Source organism: Ctenopharyngodon idella, chromosome 3, assembly GCF_019924925.1.
Source record: "Ctenopharyngodon idella isolate HZGC_01 chromosome 3, HZGC01, whole genome shotgun sequence".
Lineage (NCBI taxonomy): Eukaryota > Metazoa > Chordata > Actinopteri > Cypriniformes > Xenocyprididae > Ctenopharyngodon > Ctenopharyngodon idella.
In genome coordinates, this window is record NC_067222.1 from 52,268,561 (window position 1) to 52,286,509 (window position 17,949).

Below are 17,949 nucleotides of genomic sequence, written 5' to 3' on the forward strand. Positions count from 1 at the left end.
CAGGTTGTCCCTAAGAGGTGTAACTTCTCCCAGACTTTAAAGAGTGACACACAGCTCCCCCTCCCTCTCTCTTGCCTCCTCTGGCCAACACTCCACATCTGCTGGGTGCTCCCCGGCCAGGCCTCAACCTGCACCCCATGTCCTTACCTAGAAGAGAGAAAGAACTCTTCCCTACTACAAGAGTCAAACTAACCATGCAAGTTTTTCATCGTTTCTTCATTCAACACAGGAGAAATCCATGACTTCCGGGTGAACGCTGACGCTATTAGCTGCCACTGGCATTTTAAAACTTTCTAGTTCTTCTAAATCTTCCTGCACTTATGAATGCATTTACGAACTGTTTTAAACTATTTTAAGGAGTCACTATGACTTGTGTGTCCACGCTCTTTCCAGTTCCTCTAATAAATTTTCTACCAAGCTAATGCCCAATGGGAGTACCAGCTGAAGTAAAAAGCAAAACAGGGCCAATAAATTACACTGTGTGCTGAGGTAACCCACCTAAAACTGATGTATTTAACATGGTTAATCTGAAGCTTTATTACGGACACTGTCTTTCGACGTCATGAATAATTGTGTTCCCCTGTCTTTCTGTTGCCCCGTCAAGTGTTTGTGTTCTTTTTTTTTTTGTCTCGCGAAAGTTCCACCACAATACGCCAGGGAATCCCTGTGACATAATCAGGATCATGACATTTCCCACAAAAGAAGTGGACTGACCGGCGTTCTGGAGCAATGCGCTCTCTTTGCTCTCTTTAAACGCGATTGCGCTATTCTCATTCCCTGTTTTTGTCTGTGACTGTTTTTTTTATCCTTGTGGAACTATCCAACCTGGTGGGATTATTTTGCCTTGGACTTCGTCACAGGACAGTGCTGTTCCTCAGCGTGCTCCCGAACTCAAAATGACTTCAAAGGACAATGTTGCACACACACATATACATTTTTATATATACAGGTGCTGGTCATATAATTAGAATATCATCAAAAAGTTGATTTATTTCACTAATTCCATTCAAAAAGTGAAACTTGTATATTATATTCATTCATTACACACAGACTGATATATTTCAAATGTTTATTTCTTTTAATTTTGATGATTATAACTGACAACTAAGGAAAATCCCAAATTCAGTATCTCAGAAAATTAGAATATTACTTAAGACCAATACAAAGAAAGGATTTTTAGAAATCTTGGCCAACTGAAAAGTATGAACATGAAAAGTATGAGCATGTACAGCACTCAATACTTAGTTGGGGCTCCTTTTGCCTGAATTACTGCAGCAATGCGGCGTGGCATTGAGTCGATCAGTCTGTGGCACTGCTCAGGTGTTATAAGAGCCCAGGTTGCTCTGATAGTGGCCTTCAGCTCTTATGCATTGTTGGGTCTGGCATATCTCATCTTCCTCTTCACACTACCCCATAGATTTTCTATGGGGTTAAGGTCAGGCGAGTTTGCTGGCCAATTAAGAACAGGGATACCATGGTCCTTAAACCAGGTACTGGCAGCTTTGGCACTGTGTGCAGGTGCCAAGTCCTGTTGGAAAATGAAATCTGCATCTCCATAAAGTTGGTCAACAGCAGGAAGCATGAAGTGCTCCAAAACTTCCTGGTATATGGCTGCGTTGACCTTGGACCTCAGAAAACACAGTGGACCAACACCAGCAGATGACATGGCACCCCAAACCATCACTGACTGTGGAAACTTTACAATGGACCTCAAGCAACGTGGATTGTGTGCCTCTCCTCTCTTCCTCCAGACTCTGGGACCCTGATTTCCAAAGGAAATGCAAAATTTACTTTCATCAGAGAACATAACTTTGGACCACTCAGCAGCAGTCCAGTCCTTTTTGTCTTTAGCCCAGGCGAGACGCTTCTGACACTGTCTGTTGTTCAAGAGTGGCTTGACACAAGGAATGCGACAGCTGAAACCCACGTCTTGCATACGTCTGTGCGTAGTGGTTCTTGAAGCACTGACTCCAGCTGCAGTCCACTCTTTGTGAATCTCCCCCACATTTTTGAATGGGTTTTGTTTCACAATCCTCTCCAGGGTGCGGTTATCCCTATTGCTTGTACACTTTTTTCTACCACATCTTTTTTCTTCCCTTCGCCTCTCTATTAACGTGCTTGGACACAGAGCTCTGTGAACAGCCAGCCTCTTTTGCAATGACCTTTTGTGTCTTGCCCTCCTTGTGCAAGGTGTCAATGGTCGTCTTTTGGACAACTGTCAAGTCAGCAGTCTTCCCCATGATTGTGTAGCCTACAGAACTAGACTGAGAGACCATTTAAAGGCCTTTGCAGGTGTTTTGAGTTAATTAGCTGATTAGAGTGTGGCACCAGGTGTCTTCAATATTGAACCTTTTCACAATATTCTAATTTTCTGAGATACTGAATTTGGGATTTTCCTTAGTTGTCAGTTATAATCATCAAAATGAAAAGAAATAAACATTTGAAATATATCAGTCTGTGTGTAATGAATGAATAAAATATACAAGTTTCACTTTTTGAATGGAATTAGTGAAATAAATCAACTTTTTGATGATATTCTAATTATATGACCAGCACCTGTATTGCTTTTCTGTGTCATCTTGTATAATACACTCTGGGTTGGCGTTTATTCTTTGTTTTGTGGTTATTTGTTGTATCTACACTCATTCAAACACAGTTTTAGGAAGGAAAAGAACAAACTTTATTTGTGTAGTGTTACAGTCTTCACTGCATGTATAGTTATTACCAAACGAACTATAAAACACAGTTCTTCCTCTTTTTGTTTCCATTTTAAAAATATCAAACATATGTGGCAATATGTGCATATAGTCTGCAAATATAAAACACACCCCTGACTCTTTTTGTTAAATGTCAGTTTTAATGGCCAACAATAGCCAAATACCCGTTATAAAAAGTATAAGTAAAAGGTATAAGAAGCTACAATAAAAAATAAAGCAAACGATTCAGTCAAACATACAAAGTCAGCGCTCTAGTAGGCTACAACAGTAAACTATAACGCCTAACTATATAAAGTTATGATATTTCACTTTTAGTCCAACAAATTATAGATTTATGAGACCACCCGTTAGATTTACAAAAGATGAATTATATTATGTTTAAGCACTACAGAGACATCAGAGCCAGCAGCAAACATCAGAAGGATTAGCCGAGGTTAGGCTGTTCTCGGCGGGGTACATGAGTGCTGAGCGCCCGGTGATTGCCTGGATCTCACAACTCCAAATAGGCGCTACTTTTATCAATAAACCACAAATTTGATCTTTAAACCAGTACATTCTTGCCTGAAAACTCTTAAAACTACATATCATGACATAATAACAGTAATATGTTTAAATTACACAGGTTTTCTGCTTTACTGTTGACGCTTGCTGGTTAGTGTGTGATGCATTCTGGGATACCTGGCTGTCTCAAGTCCGCACAAGTCACCTCTTGATGCATCCTCAATAAAAGGGGCGGATCAAGAACACATCCGGGGATTTGAACTGTACTTGACTAGATGTGAACTTTGAATTGGAACAGTACTTGGGCTGCGACTGATGAGGTTTCACACAAGTACATGAATGAATGAGGCATTTCGGGGTCGCTCCTCATCAACAACCTGGATAATTCAACAGCAGCCACAGAGCAACAGCGCCAACTATAGGTGGAGAGGAGAGATTTGGCTGTATCTAACTTACACAGAAGAGACACTGTTGCTGAGCACATAAAGATGAACTACTTATCATGATTGCAGACTGTGGTGATGTGGTTTCTCCACTGCATGGATCTTCACGTGTATCTTCAGCTGATTTTTAAAAGAGAAACTCTTTCCACACCGATCACACGTGTGCGGCTTCTCTCTGCTGTGAATCCTCTCATGTGTTTTCAGAGATGATGACTGATTGAATCTCTTGTCACACTGTGAACACTTGTAAGGTTTTTCTCCAGTGTGGATCCTCTCATGTGTTTTCAGATGTGTTGACTGATTGAATCTCTTGTCACAGTGTGAACACTTGTAAGGTTTTTCTCCATTGTGAATTCTCTGGTGCTGTTTTAAACCATTTGCTGCAGTAAAAGTCTTCTCACACTCAAAGCACATGTACTCTCTCACACCAGTGTGTATTTTCTCATGTTTATTTAAATATTGCAGCTGTGAAAAACTCTTTCCACACACAGAACATGAATATGGCTTCTCCTTTGTATGAACTTGCAGGTGTTTCTTAAAGGTGGATTCCCCACGAAATGTTTTGTCACATTGATTACATGTGAACGGTCTCGCTCCGGTGTGGATCCTCATGTGTTCTTTAAGGCTTGATGATCGCGTGAAACTCTTCCCACATTGATCACATGTGTGTGGCTTCTCTCCGGTGTGGATCCTCATGTGTTCTTTAAGGCTTGATGATTGACTGTAGCTGTTCCCGCACTGATCACATGTGAACGGCTTCTCTCCTGTATGAACTCTCATGTGAAGCTCAAGATGTTGTTTGGTTGAGAAACTCTTTCCACACTGAGTGCAGGTGAAAGATTTCTTGGCTCTTTTCTTTAGAACTGTCTTTAGTTCTTCACTCTCCTCGCTTTCTTCCATCAGGTCTGAAATGAGAGAAAAAAAAAGTCATTTAATTTTCAGTACATAATTTAAAGACAGAAATATGAAGTGAAAGGTCATAAAATTGAGACTTGCTGTGATAGACAACTGCTATAAAACATTCAGATCATTTTGATGCACAGTCCACAATAAATCAAGTATAACATTTTATTGTAAGGTAAAAAAGTATCATGCCAATTACACAATTAGACATTTAGAAGACAATTTAAAAATAAGAAAGACATAACATCAATTGCTCAAAGCATAAATCTAAGCATAAGAAATGTATAACTGACTGTGGGACATGCTGCAATGGCTGATCTGCCATCTTCACTTAATTACCCAGACCAGAATTGATTTTTGGGGTATTTTTAATTTTAAAAATTTTGGTAACATATGATTAGATTTTTAAGTTAAAATTGTAGAATTTTAAAAACTATTTATGTTGGGTGAGACTATACAAACTATACAAAGATGCTAAAATATGCTTGCAGACAAATATAACAATGCTATAAGGAAAATACGGTATAAAAGCGAAATCAGGGGGAAAGGAAGGGATGAGGGAGGGGGATTGCACAGATAAACGAGGAGAAAAGTTTGGTCAAGGCGTGTCCTGTGCTCTTTCTCTGAGATCTTCTTTCCCGGGGGTGTTTTATTGCAGGGTGTTTGATCTCAGCTTTTGTTTTAGTAGGAAAATCAAGTCTTACACAATTTATTTTAATTTAAAACATTAGAGCATATTTCTGTAGTATTTAATTTATTTTCCTAAAACTGTGTAATTATTAAGGGCCTTTCACAGTAGACTTTTCCTTCCACTGACTTCCATTCATACGCATGTGAATGAGGGACACCAGAAACACAAGATCAAGTGAAGTTTGCAGTAAAGTGGAGTAGATTGTATATTTTCAAATTTTGGAGTGATTATTATTTGTTATTTATGTTTTTAAAAAAATATATCACGTCATATCTCGACCGTTGCCGTGTCTGTAGAAAGTTCACATGCTCAAAGTCTAGACTGACTGCATCTTTAAATGTGTTATTATCAGTGTCCTACATGATTCACTCAACCCTGTTACTTCTGACATGATTTTCCTCCTTTCAAAAACGCCCAGGATGTGACATCATCTGGGCTCTTTCTACAGCATGATGGGAGGACAAGAAAATTATCCCAATCCATTGCCTCAGTTTTTACACAAATGAATGACTGCATTCATCAGCCCTGTTACCAAAGTTACTGTAAGAAGAGATTTTGCTCAAGTTACACTCACAACCCTGTCAGCCATTCTGGAAAGTTCATTTACTTCATACATTTTGGTGTTTACAGTTTATTCCTAAAATTAGCAGTGTTGAAAACTGTATTGAAAATGCCTGAATTCGGGTAACACTCTTGCAAACTGTGAACCAGATATGAAATAAATGTAAAATATTTAGTTTGATCTGATGTTGACAATTAATATGAAGGTTTCTCAAACCGAGCATTAAAAATTAACATTATGCATCATAGTTTAACTGTTTCTCTAAATATGCAGAAGTGCTTAAATCTTTCTAACATGAATGTTGTTCAGCATCATGAAGGAATGAAGAATAAACACCAACCTCTTTGTTCTTCAGTATCTTCAGTGTGTTTCATTCTGCAGGGTTCTGGATCACTCATGTTCTCTGCAGTTTCCAGCTCTTCCTGATGCTTCAGTGCTCTTCTGATGGGAATATTCCAGCATTTATTGATGAACTGCTGTGGGAGGAGCTTCACTGATGATGTGACTGCTGTGGGAGGGGTTTCATTAAGTGAATTGCAGTGGGCGGGGCTTTGTTGACTGAACTGCTGATTGGTTGGAGGAGCTGATCTGCCCAAATCAAAAATAAATCAGTTACTGTGTTTGTTTTTATAGGGTTAAAGTCCAGAGATCAAACTGTAGTGTCTGCATCAAATGAAATGTACAAAAGTGATTTTACATAGAAAACCCATTAAATGAAATGTGTCTGTTTTAATGTTTCAAATTACTTTTGTGAAAACAAAATGTTTTAATGTCCCATCATCATTTAGTGTAAGATATATTTAATGCAAAAAGGAAGCAGTTATTTTGACCTGTATTTAATAAAATATATATAAGAATAATCATAATACATTTCATTATATTTTAAATGATTAAAAACTTCTTGCTGACAAATTGGTGAAACCTGGTGGTTTGAAGGAAAGTGGCAAAGTCTAAAGATTTAAAATGACAATTAAAGAGTATTTTGGGCTGCACTGTGATCCTTCAATACAGTGTTTGAATTTGTCATCAAGTGATTCTCCTTCTAAATATGCCTGAAAAGTTTTATTTCTTTTTCTTTCTTTATTTTTTAATTAACTATTTTTTGTGCTATATTAACCACATTTTTGTATTTCACCCATAAACTAAGTGCATTCAGAATTTATATCAGTCTATCGTAAAGCAACTGATGCTAATTCAGAACTTTATTCTGTTTCTCCATTAAAATGTTGACAGATATCTAGAAAAGTAGTAAAGAACAGTAAGAAAAACAGTTAAAAGCATAAAGAAAAAAAATAATTGTTCATATTTATAGTCATCAAATACCCTCAGTCTGTTGACAGCAATGAAATGAGCTTTAAGTGTCAATTTACAGCAGATCTGAAGACATCAGCATAATAAATGAGGTGAAAACAGGAACTATTGACGTGAAATAAAGAGTGTTTTCAGCAGCTCTGTTAATATTGATGATCCTCAGACTATCAACACTAATTCAACAAGACATTCAGATCATTAGCAGATCATCTCACTTTATTCTGAGTGTTTGCTGTTAGAAACTCATTATTGGAGTAACGATGTATGAGAAAATCCTATAAACTACTTTAATGAAAGACAATACTGTTATTTCTCACAACATGACACAAATAATAATAAAAAAAAAACACTAATGACACTCATCTTCATCAACCACTGCTGCTAAATAACTACAGCAGTATAATATATATGAACTGAAAGTTTGATTTTCTACAAACCCGATTCCAAAAAAGTTGGGACACTGTACAAATTGTGAATAAAAAAGGAATGCAATAATTTACAAATCTCATAAACTTATATTTTATTCACAATAGAATATAGATAACATATCAAATGTTGAAAGTGAGACATTTTGAAATGTCATGCCAAATATTGGCTCATTTTGGATTTCATGAGAGCTACACATTCCAAAAAAGTTGGGACAGGTAGCAATAAGAGGCCAGAAAAGTTAAATGTACATATAAGGAACAGCTGGAGGACCAATTTGCAACTTATTAGGTCAATTGCAACATGATTGGGTATAAAAAGAGCCTCTCAGAGTGGCAGTGTCTCTCAGAAGTCAAGATGGGCAGAGGATCACCAATTCCCCCAATGCTGCAGCGAAAAATAGTGGAGCAATATCAGAAAGGAGTTTCTCAGAGAAAAATTACAAAGAGTTTGAAGTTATCATCATCTACAGTGCATAATATCATCCAAAGATTCAGAGAATCTGGAACAATCTCTGTGTGTAAGGGTCAAGGCCGGAAAACCATACTGGATGCCCGTGATCTTCGGGCCCTTAGACAGCACTGCATCACATACAGGAATGCTACTGTAATGGAAATCACAACATGGGCTCAGGAATACTTCCAGAAAACATTGTCGGTGAACACAATCCACCGTGCCATTCGCCGTTGCCGGCTAAAACTCTATAGGTCAAAAAAGAAGCCATATCTAAACATGATCCAGAAGCACAGGCGTTTTCTCTGGGCCAAGGCTCATTTAAAATGGACTGTGGCAAAGTGGAAAACTGTTCTGTGGTCAGACGAATCAAAATTTGAAGTTCTTTTTAGAAAACTGGGACGCCATGTCATCCGGACTAAAGAGGACAAGGACAACCCAAGTTGTTATCAGCGCTCAGTTCAGAAGCCTGCATCTCTGATGGTATGGGGTTGCATGAGTGCGTGTGGCATGGGCAGCTTACACATCTGGAAAGGCACCATCAATGCTGAAAGGTATATCCAAGTTCTAGAACAACATATGCTCCCATCCAGACGTCGTCTCTTTCAGGGAAGACCTTGCATTTTCCAACATGACAATGCCAGACCACATACTGCATCAATTACAACATCATGGCTGCGTAGAAGAAGGATCCGGGTACTGAAATGGCCAGCCTGCAGTCCAGATCTTTCACCCATAGAAAACATTTGGCGCATCATAAAGAGGAAGATGTGACAAAGAAGACCTAAGACAGTTGAGCAACTAGAAGCCTGTATTAGACAAGAATGGGACAACATTCCTATTCCTAAACTTGAGCAACTTGTCTCCTCAGTCCCCAGACGTTTGCAGACTGTTATAAAAAGAAGAGGGGATGCCACACAGTGGTAAACATGGCCTTGTCCCAACTTTTTTGAGATGTATTGATGCCATGAAATTTAAAATCAACCTATTTTTCCCTTAAAATGATACATTTTCTCAGTTTAAACATTTGATATGTCATCTATGTTGTATTCTGAATAAAATATTGAAATTTGAAACTTCCACATCATTGCATTCCTTTTTTATTCACAATTTGTACAGTGTCCCAACTTTTTTGGAATCGGGTTTGTAATAATAAGTACATTGATTGCAGTAGTGAAATTAGATCAGAAGAGACAATGATCACAAAACCTTTAAAATTAAAGAGCAGCACAAAGTAGGGTTGTCGTCATAATACAGAATCATCTCATATTTAAGATATCAAAGCAGTGATCTGTATTAAATCCAGTATAATCACCAGTACAGGCTACATGTAGATTAGAGAGGATGAATTAAAGTGTGAATTAAATGTAAATGAGATGTCTGTGTGTGTGCACTCTCACGTGAGCCTCACAGGAGGCGGTTGTAACAATAAAAATACTTATTTTATTGGTTACGATACAAAGCAGTTAAAACTTAAATCATCTTAAGCTCTAGCTTTATCCAGCAATATTGGAGATGCTGTTACGCGTCCCTCGAACATTTATCCTTCTTCACTTAATGCAGTTCAGCATCTGAGGAAGCCTTTTACTCCACAGACTCCCATTCTGATTTATATTTCTGAAAACCTTTTTTCTTTTTCTTTCACAAGCTGGACTAATCAGGGCTCTATGGTAACATTTTTCTTTAGGAGCTCTTGTGCTCCTAATAAAAAAAAAATTAGGAGCACAGTCAAAAATTTAGGAGCACTTTCTGATCAATAACAGACACTAACTTTCCTATTACCGGGTGATATTTGCCCCTTTAAGTTAAGTTCCACAGGCATTTTTACCATTATAAGAGTATTTTTCTTATTAAATCTTATTAAATGTATGCATCATTATTCATCAATTTCTTAAATTAAAATAGAAAAAAATGTTTTTGAATGTTAATTAATACACAATAAATTCAGTTAGAACAATAAGACCCATTCAGGCTGTTAGCAATGAAAATAAATCATCAAAAATCTTTGCACTGCAGAAGTGGCACAGAAGCTCCATCTGAAGTGGTTTTTAGACACATTTACATAGACAGCTTAATGCAGCTCATTGGTAAATAATGTTGTACAAATGTTTTTAAATATAATTATTTTGAATTTAGAAATATGATAATAAAATTTAAAAGTTTGATATTTTAAGTAAAAATAGTCTATGTAAAGTGTAATGAAAATAAATGTATTACATTTACCGCCAATAGGTGGCGGTAAATCTTAATGTGCAAGTCATTCATCAGTTGTAGATAGGACCAGAGCCATACGGCTCTGGATAGGACTAACTGCAGAACCGCAGAACAGATACTGAATTTGGGATTTTCCTTAGTTGTCAGTTATAATCATCAAAATTAAAAGAAATAAACATTTGAAATATATCAGTCTGTGTGTAATGAATGAATATAATATACAAGTTTCACGTTTTGAATGGAATTAGTGAAATAAATCAACTTTTTGATGATATTCTAATCATATGACCACACACACACACACCTTGTATTTTTCTTTTAGATTGTTCCATTTTTTCTTGGCTTGTTTAGCCGTGACTGGAACAGTCATGTTCTTAACAAAAACCATGAACAGAGAAGACATTTAATCAGCAATAGGAAACTACAATAACTAAAATAAATCACAGAAAGAAATAAAAAATGCATGCGAAATAAAATTAGTGTTACTTACTCCCAGCCAGACTTGGACGAGTTGCTTTTTCCAGTGAAGAGGGCTTCATTCGCCCCTCTACACTGGATAAGCGCCCTCGTCTCTTCACTGCTCCCTAACGAATAAATAGATTAATAAAATAGACTTTAAATAACAGATTAAGTTAGTAAATTATGGTTTAAGGTAAGCTAGTTTTAATTAACTTACTTTAATTAAAACTAGTTTACAATTACCTCAAAATGAAAACTAGCATAGTTTAATTAAAACGCTTAACGTTAGGTTCTGAGGAATAAATAAACTTGTGAATTGACTTGTTAACAACCTAATTTCCTAATCTAAATTATTATATTTGAGTTTTTGTTGTTAAGATGATGTTAAAAACTTACAGTTATGTGTAGCGCTTCCTTCCTCCACCAATGATTTCTGGGGTTTCAAGCGAATTCGGCGCGCAAGTCTGCACTCGATGCATCCTCGATATCAAGAACACATCCGGGTACTTTCATGCGTCCTCTGTTCTTGCGTTCTTGAGTATTGGAACTGAACTTCGATGGTTGATGATGACGTAGAGCAAGAACACAAGGACGCAAGATCGCTGAAGAACGCATATTGAGAAACAGCCTATAATTCCGGTAGTGTAGATGCTGCTTAGTGTATTACTGCCCTCCACAGGTCAAAGTTTAAACTAAATTGTCATATATATTTGCACTAGCATATTGTATATGACAATTTAGTTTAAACTTTGACCTGTGGAGGGCAGTAATACACTTAGAAGCGTCTACACTACCGGAATTCTAATAGAGAAAAAGAAAATTTTTTTGAAAATGACCGATCGTTTCGCAATATAAGACCCTTATTCCTCGTCTGGTATCGTTTAAAGCCCTTTGAAGCTGCACTGAAACTGTCATTTTGACCTTCAACCGTTTGGGGACAATTGACGTCCACTATATGGAGAAAAATCATCAAACACCTTAATTTCTTTTCGACTGAAGAAAGAAAGACATGAACATCTTGTATTTTACTTACAAATATTTTTAGATTACATGTGGGTCTGATGTATGAAAAGGTTTGGGAACCACTGTTGTAGAGAATGCCATCTCTTATCCTTGAAATACAGAACGCTTATAACTCTGATTACATTTGTATGCTTTTCTTTTGTTATTTATTTTTTATTTTTTTGGAAGATTTGGCCACAAATTTGGATGTAACCCCAACCAGGACAATGTCACATAGCAGTGGCAAAGGTATGTTTGTCATCACTAGACAACTTGCTTTTGGTGACAATCTAATTGTACACAGTCTTAACATGTTATTTTGCAATTTAGGTTCCTTCATCACCAGTACTCCGATTCCGAATACAACTCCAAGTTCTCAAAGTAAGTTGGATTCTTGATCATTGCCATGCAAGAATTTTAAAAGAAAAGTTGACAGTTTTACTGCAATTAGATGCAAATAAAGAGAACTATACACATTCACTATTTGACAGCATATACACACTCATAAAGCGTGTGTCAGAACACTGTGTGAATAAAATGTTTTACTACCAAAGCTTTAAAGCGAAAACCAAAGCTTTTAAGGCAAAAATAAACTGTAATGTCACCTGAGCACTACTAAATGTGAATGGTCATGTTGAAGAGTATATTATAATGTAGTGTATGTTAGAACGTGCATTAGCGCAATACTACAATATTCCTTAAAAAGTATCTTTTGTATTCAGACATTTTAAAGTTCCCCTATTATGGACTTTTGAAAATTACCTTTTATGTAGTGTGTAACGTAGCTCAAAGTGAATGAAAACATCCCGCAAAGTTTTAAATCTGAAAGTGCACCATATGATAAATATGGTAAAATATGGATCAGTGCCCAGTTTATTTGGACCAGCTTGCTCCTCTGAATCTCAACCTGTAAGTACCTACTGCTAACAAGCTAAATCAGTGAAGAAAAGACAAAAATAACAGCAACTACAACTGACTTCAAGCCACAGCCTTAGATAAAATCAAATGCAGATGAAGGACATGAAATCTCTCAAGATTTCAGCAGACGATTAAACAACTTCACAAACAATTACTAATAAGTCTGACTTTATTTCTGTCATTCATGTATAGAAGTTCTCATGAAAATGAACTGGGGTTTAGATATTTATGCCATTTGAGGTCACCCTTCATGATGGACAGTGTTTGCTTTTGTTGTGCTCTTGTTTACTGGCTTTTGTTTATTTAAGTATTTTTTAGCAATTGCAGGTGTTTTCTGACAACATTTCTGCTTTGATAAAGCAGATCAACATGTTTGCTTTAATAACAACCAATCTGTTTATGTACACTTAAGCCATAACCGACTGTATTCACGTGAGATACTCCACACGATGGACATTTTGACATCTGTGTGTGTGTATTTGACTATTCAGGCGCAAGGAGATGTGATCGCGTGCGCGAGAGAGCGCTTCTGTTGTGTGTCAATCAACGCGATCCCCCTTCACTAAGTGCAAGTTAATCGATAACGAATTGTGATCGGATTGTAATTTTGTGCTATGAAGAGCTTGGCTACCTTTGATTAAGCTGTAGGCTGAAATTATATTCAACCCGCCAAAGTGGCTAGTGGGAGTGGCTCTCTTACCCGCCACAGCTGAAATCTTGGCGGGTTGGCGGGTGTTAATGTCAAGCCCTGATAACAACTGTTTTAGTTGTATTTCTGTTGGTAAATTACTTATGGTATTTATGCATTAATGAAGTTTCATTCAACAAAATTCGGGAGACACACGTTCAGGTAATCAACCAATCAGTGCAAGAGGAAGCCGGTATATAAAGCCTTCTCTCATTTCTATCCCGCAACAAGTTTCACAGCATCCCTCCACCACCCCATCACCTCACTCTTGACTGGTTTCTATCCCAGTTAAGGAGGGGGAGTACTCTGGGTTCGGGCCAAATTCTGAGCTCGGAGCCCATGCCAAATACGCATAAATTACTATACAAATTACTTTATATCATGGATGTGTAAATTCATGAACTGAAAAGAAATTAATAAACAAACTCAGCACCATTGTCACCATTAATTAACAGTTAACATTGTCGCATGTCAATCTGTCTCAAATTCTTCTGACACAGTAAGTGTTTTCTGAATGCACTAATACAGCAGTCAGAGAAAAGCTACCAAACATTAATGAGTCAAGAGCCCTACTACAGGAAACACTGATCACCATAATGGTGAGTTCAAATGTTTACTCATCTCCAGGTGTCATTTCTAATGCTCACAGTGTTTCACACAGGAAATTTCTCAGTATGCCTTTTGCGCATTATGCAAACTTATGCGATCTTAATTCATCTGTGGTCAAATAAAAGCATAAAAAATATCTAAATATGTACATAAACCTTTTAATAGGTTATAATGTTTGTGATGTTATGTTTTATTTATTGTGCATTGGTTTTGTCTCACGACCTCAAATGTGCTCAAACTACAACAGGACAACTGTGGTACAAGTATATCTCAATTCTTGTCAATCGTGTCCTTCCGAGTTCATTCTTTCAAGGTAGCCTGGCAAGATCGGTCTCCAAAAGAATGTTCTTTGCATTCTTGGAATTGAGAAACTACCTTTGTTGTGTAGCGTCTAAACCATTATTTAAGCCAAAAAGTGATAAAACATTTAAATGACATTTGAAGAATGATGTTAAAATACTGTTTTCTGTCAACATTATGAGAGCAAGTGACGTTCAAAGGTTTGTGTGGATTTAACATTGGTGTACTTAAATACATCTGAGGTGATTTGACAGATGTCAGATCTTCTGATTGTGATATCGGTCTTTTCAAACAAATTTTAAGTTGTCAGATATTACTGTGTGCTTTTGGGTTTATTGGAAAGGACAGATATACTGTATTGACACTCAAAACCATGATCAGAGTCGTTATCAAGTAATTTTATATCAAGAAATACTGATAAATATCCTGACGCATCCAGGCTTTATAATGGCAGTAAACGGGACCAATGAGTATGAGCTGAAGAAAGTGTCTCCATCCACATCCATCCATCATAAATATCTGCTTCACACGGCTCCAAGGGGTTAATAAAGGCCTTCTGAAGCGAAACGAAGTGTTTGTGTAAAAAAAAATATCCATATTTAAGTTATGAAGTCAAATATCGAGCTTCCGCTAGACCGCCTTCTGTATCAAATTTACGAAGAAAGTGTAAAACTGCCGTCGCGCCAGTTAAGCTTTTTTCCGTAAGTTTATTAGGGAAGGTGTAGGATGTAGCGTAAGCTTTGTGAACTGCAAGAGTTTTACACTTTCTTCATACGTTGAATACAGAAGGCGGTCTGATGGAAGCTAGATATTTTACTTCATAACTTGTTTAAATATGGATATATTTTTACACAAATGCTTCGCTTCAGTAGGCCTTAATTAACCCTTCTGAGCCGTGTTAAGTACATTTATGATGGATGGATGTGGATGGATGCAGTTTCTTCAGCTCAGACTCGTTTGGTACGCATTATTGCCATTATAAAGCTCAGATGCGTCAGGATATTTATTAATATTTCTCTGATTGTGATTGTCAGAGACAAGAAAGTCATATGCACCTAGGATGGCTTGAGAGTGAGTAAAGCTTGGGCTAATTGGGCTGTTTTTTCCACCATTTCAGATATAACTGGAGAGGGCTTAGTATGTTTGTGTGTCCTCCATTTCTATTAATGTTAATTTAACAAAAACAAAGTGTATTGTGTATTAGCCAATCAAAGGTGTTTAAGTTATTCAAAAGCCGCTAATCACCACTGAAAACACCTTTTTGTTTAGTACAAACTCAGGTCAGCATGTTCGTTTCATAAAAAAAAAAAAAAAAACAGTGTAAACAAGAGATTTGCATAAATCTTGTAGTGTAAATGCAAACATGCAACACATTTGTTACTGCAGTGTAATGAAGTTTTATCTTTTGAGGCTGGTTGTTTGTCACCTGGGTTAAAGAGGAAACAGGGTTTTCAAGCATCAAAATAATGTGTAATACATTTAAATTGTTGTATTTGTTTTTCAGTACATTATAATGTGTCCTTTTATTATTCTTTTGTATTTAACTTTGAATTATTTTTTTAATTTAAATTTCCACAAATTTGTTGCTTATTATTGGTCATTAGGAAATATAATGGTTGATCTAGAAATATTCAAACTTCAAGGCTACAAATATTTTGTCACTTATTGCTTAGGCTTGAATAGTGTTCATTATTGTTTTTCCCCCCTCTTTTCCTTTCTATATATTTAGAGGCCTGCCACAAGATCCATCCCACGACTCTGCAGAAGACAACTGAAAACTGTATAGCTGATACCCTGAGATATGCTCCTCACAGAGGGACTCAGGTCAGTGTTAATATTTTGTTAAAAAGACAAGGATGTACTCGCTTTTCATCAAATGGTGTTGATGTGTTTCCCCACATCAGTCTAGGTGATTTGTGCCAATTGTCCAGATCCAGAAGAGATTTTGGGCTGCCAATTGTTTTTTTTTTTTTTAATAAATATCAATACTGAAATAATTAAAGCAGTTTCAGTACTCTCAGTATTGATACAGTGGTAACAGCTGTACTTTCTTCTCCTTGACAGAGATTTGACAGTGTGTACATTTTCAGAAAATAAGTAAATACTGTTTTCACACTAGTGCTTTCCATACATTACTTTATTTGTAATGGCCCGCTGCAATATCAACATTGACTGCCACAAATAGATTTTCCCATTTAGATTATGGGAGTATCCAGAACTTATTCCTAAATGACAACAATTAGCCCTTCTATTAAGCCTTTGACAAAATCATATCGCTACATTCAAATCTGTGTTGGTTTAGAGTCTTTTCAGCCTTGTAGTATCATTATTTATGTGATGCAATAGTTTAAATTATCACAGAAGTAGTAAATGTTTATATAATTTTATTTCAGACAGGACCACTTTGGCAAGTTACTTTGAGTTTATTGAAACACAAGTTATCTTTGGTGGTATGGTTCCTTATGGGGATTGTTCAAAATTAATTGAACATACAAGAGCTCTAGCATTAACTCCCCATGCAACCACCAGCTGGGAAATACATAGACAATTAAGACACTTAATAATGTCTTTAAAAGCAAACAGTGGTAACATGTAGATGTGGCAGTGGAACATCTATAGCTTGGTTATTAGGATGAATGTCTCTCAGCATTGAGGTCCATGCCAGCTAAGATGACAACCAGATGCACAGTAATATGCTCATGCTTATAGTGGGGAGGGAGGGTTGCGAGCAGTTTGAGCATACTTACCGAGCAGTATGCCATGTATATGTCCCTGATCTAATAGGACAATAGTAGTGATTGGACTGCGTCATCTGATCGCAGCAGTATGCCTACATGGCCTGACTGAACTTAAACTGCGCTCGATCAAATATAAAGCAGATGTCTTCGGTAGAGATTAAAGTAAATTAAAATTGTTTTGCCACTAGGTGGCGACAAATGACGTAAAAGTGTGTTTGTTATTGAATTACTTAATCAAGAGATTTGTTCAAAAATTATGATTCATAAAACAAATGAAGTCTGAATAAAATCATTCACTCAGACTGATTTAAAAAAAAATTCTTTCACCTGTATGGTGTTCTTTCAGCTTATATATGTGCTCAAGCATCATTTTGTGTACAGTATTTGACAGTATATCAGGGTATAACTCTTGGGGCCCTATTTTAACGATCTAAGCACATGGTCTCACTTTTTCAGACCAGCACACCCATGGGAGCACAAATGGGAACATGTGCAGCTTTATTGTTGACAATCGTAGTATAACAGGCAAGGGTAAATCACCGGCAACAACAGTATCACAGACAGGGCAGAAACATAACGAAGGGACAGGCACAGGCACAGGGTCGGGGCAGGCAGCAGACAGAACAGGCAGTATCCAGATAAACAGGCAGGTGGTCAGATGGGCAGGCAGCAAGATGTCGTAACAGAATAAACAATCCAAGGTCATACACGGGAAAACAATACACATGGGAAAAACGCTCAGAAATGTTAGCCGTGGCAAAACAAGACTTTGCGGGGTGTGTGTGTGTGTGTGTGTGTGTGTGTGTGTGCGCGCGCGCTTTATAGTCCACCGGAAGGGGATCAGGTGAGCGCGTGATCAGCGGCAGGCAGTGGGTTATGGGAAATTAAGTCCAAATGAGTTCAGTACTCCGGTGACGGAGCCCTCAGGTGGTGATCGGAGGGAGCCACAGAGGCCGCATTCGTGACAGTGGAATAATGGTCCATTATTTAAGAGAACATTCTGGGGACAAAAAT

General features: G+C 37.1%; 1 protein-coding gene across 1 annotated transcript; it reads right to left on the reverse strand.

Moving 5' to 3' along the window:
* Positions 1-2,528: 2,528 nt before the first annotated feature.
* Positions 2,529-6,391, reverse strand: LOC127508913 (gastrula zinc finger protein XlCGF52.1-like). Its single transcript, XM_051887415.1, has 2 exons — positions 6,158-6,391; positions 2,529-4,566 (listed from the first exon to the last, which is right to left on the reverse strand). Exons 1-2 carry the CDS (start codon positions 6,213-6,215, stop codon positions 3,719-3,721), a joined length of 906 nt encoding a protein of 301 aa, XP_051743375.1. The 5' UTR covers positions 6,216-6,391; the 3' UTR covers positions 2,529-3,718.
* Positions 6,392-17,949: the final 11,558 nt, after the last annotated feature.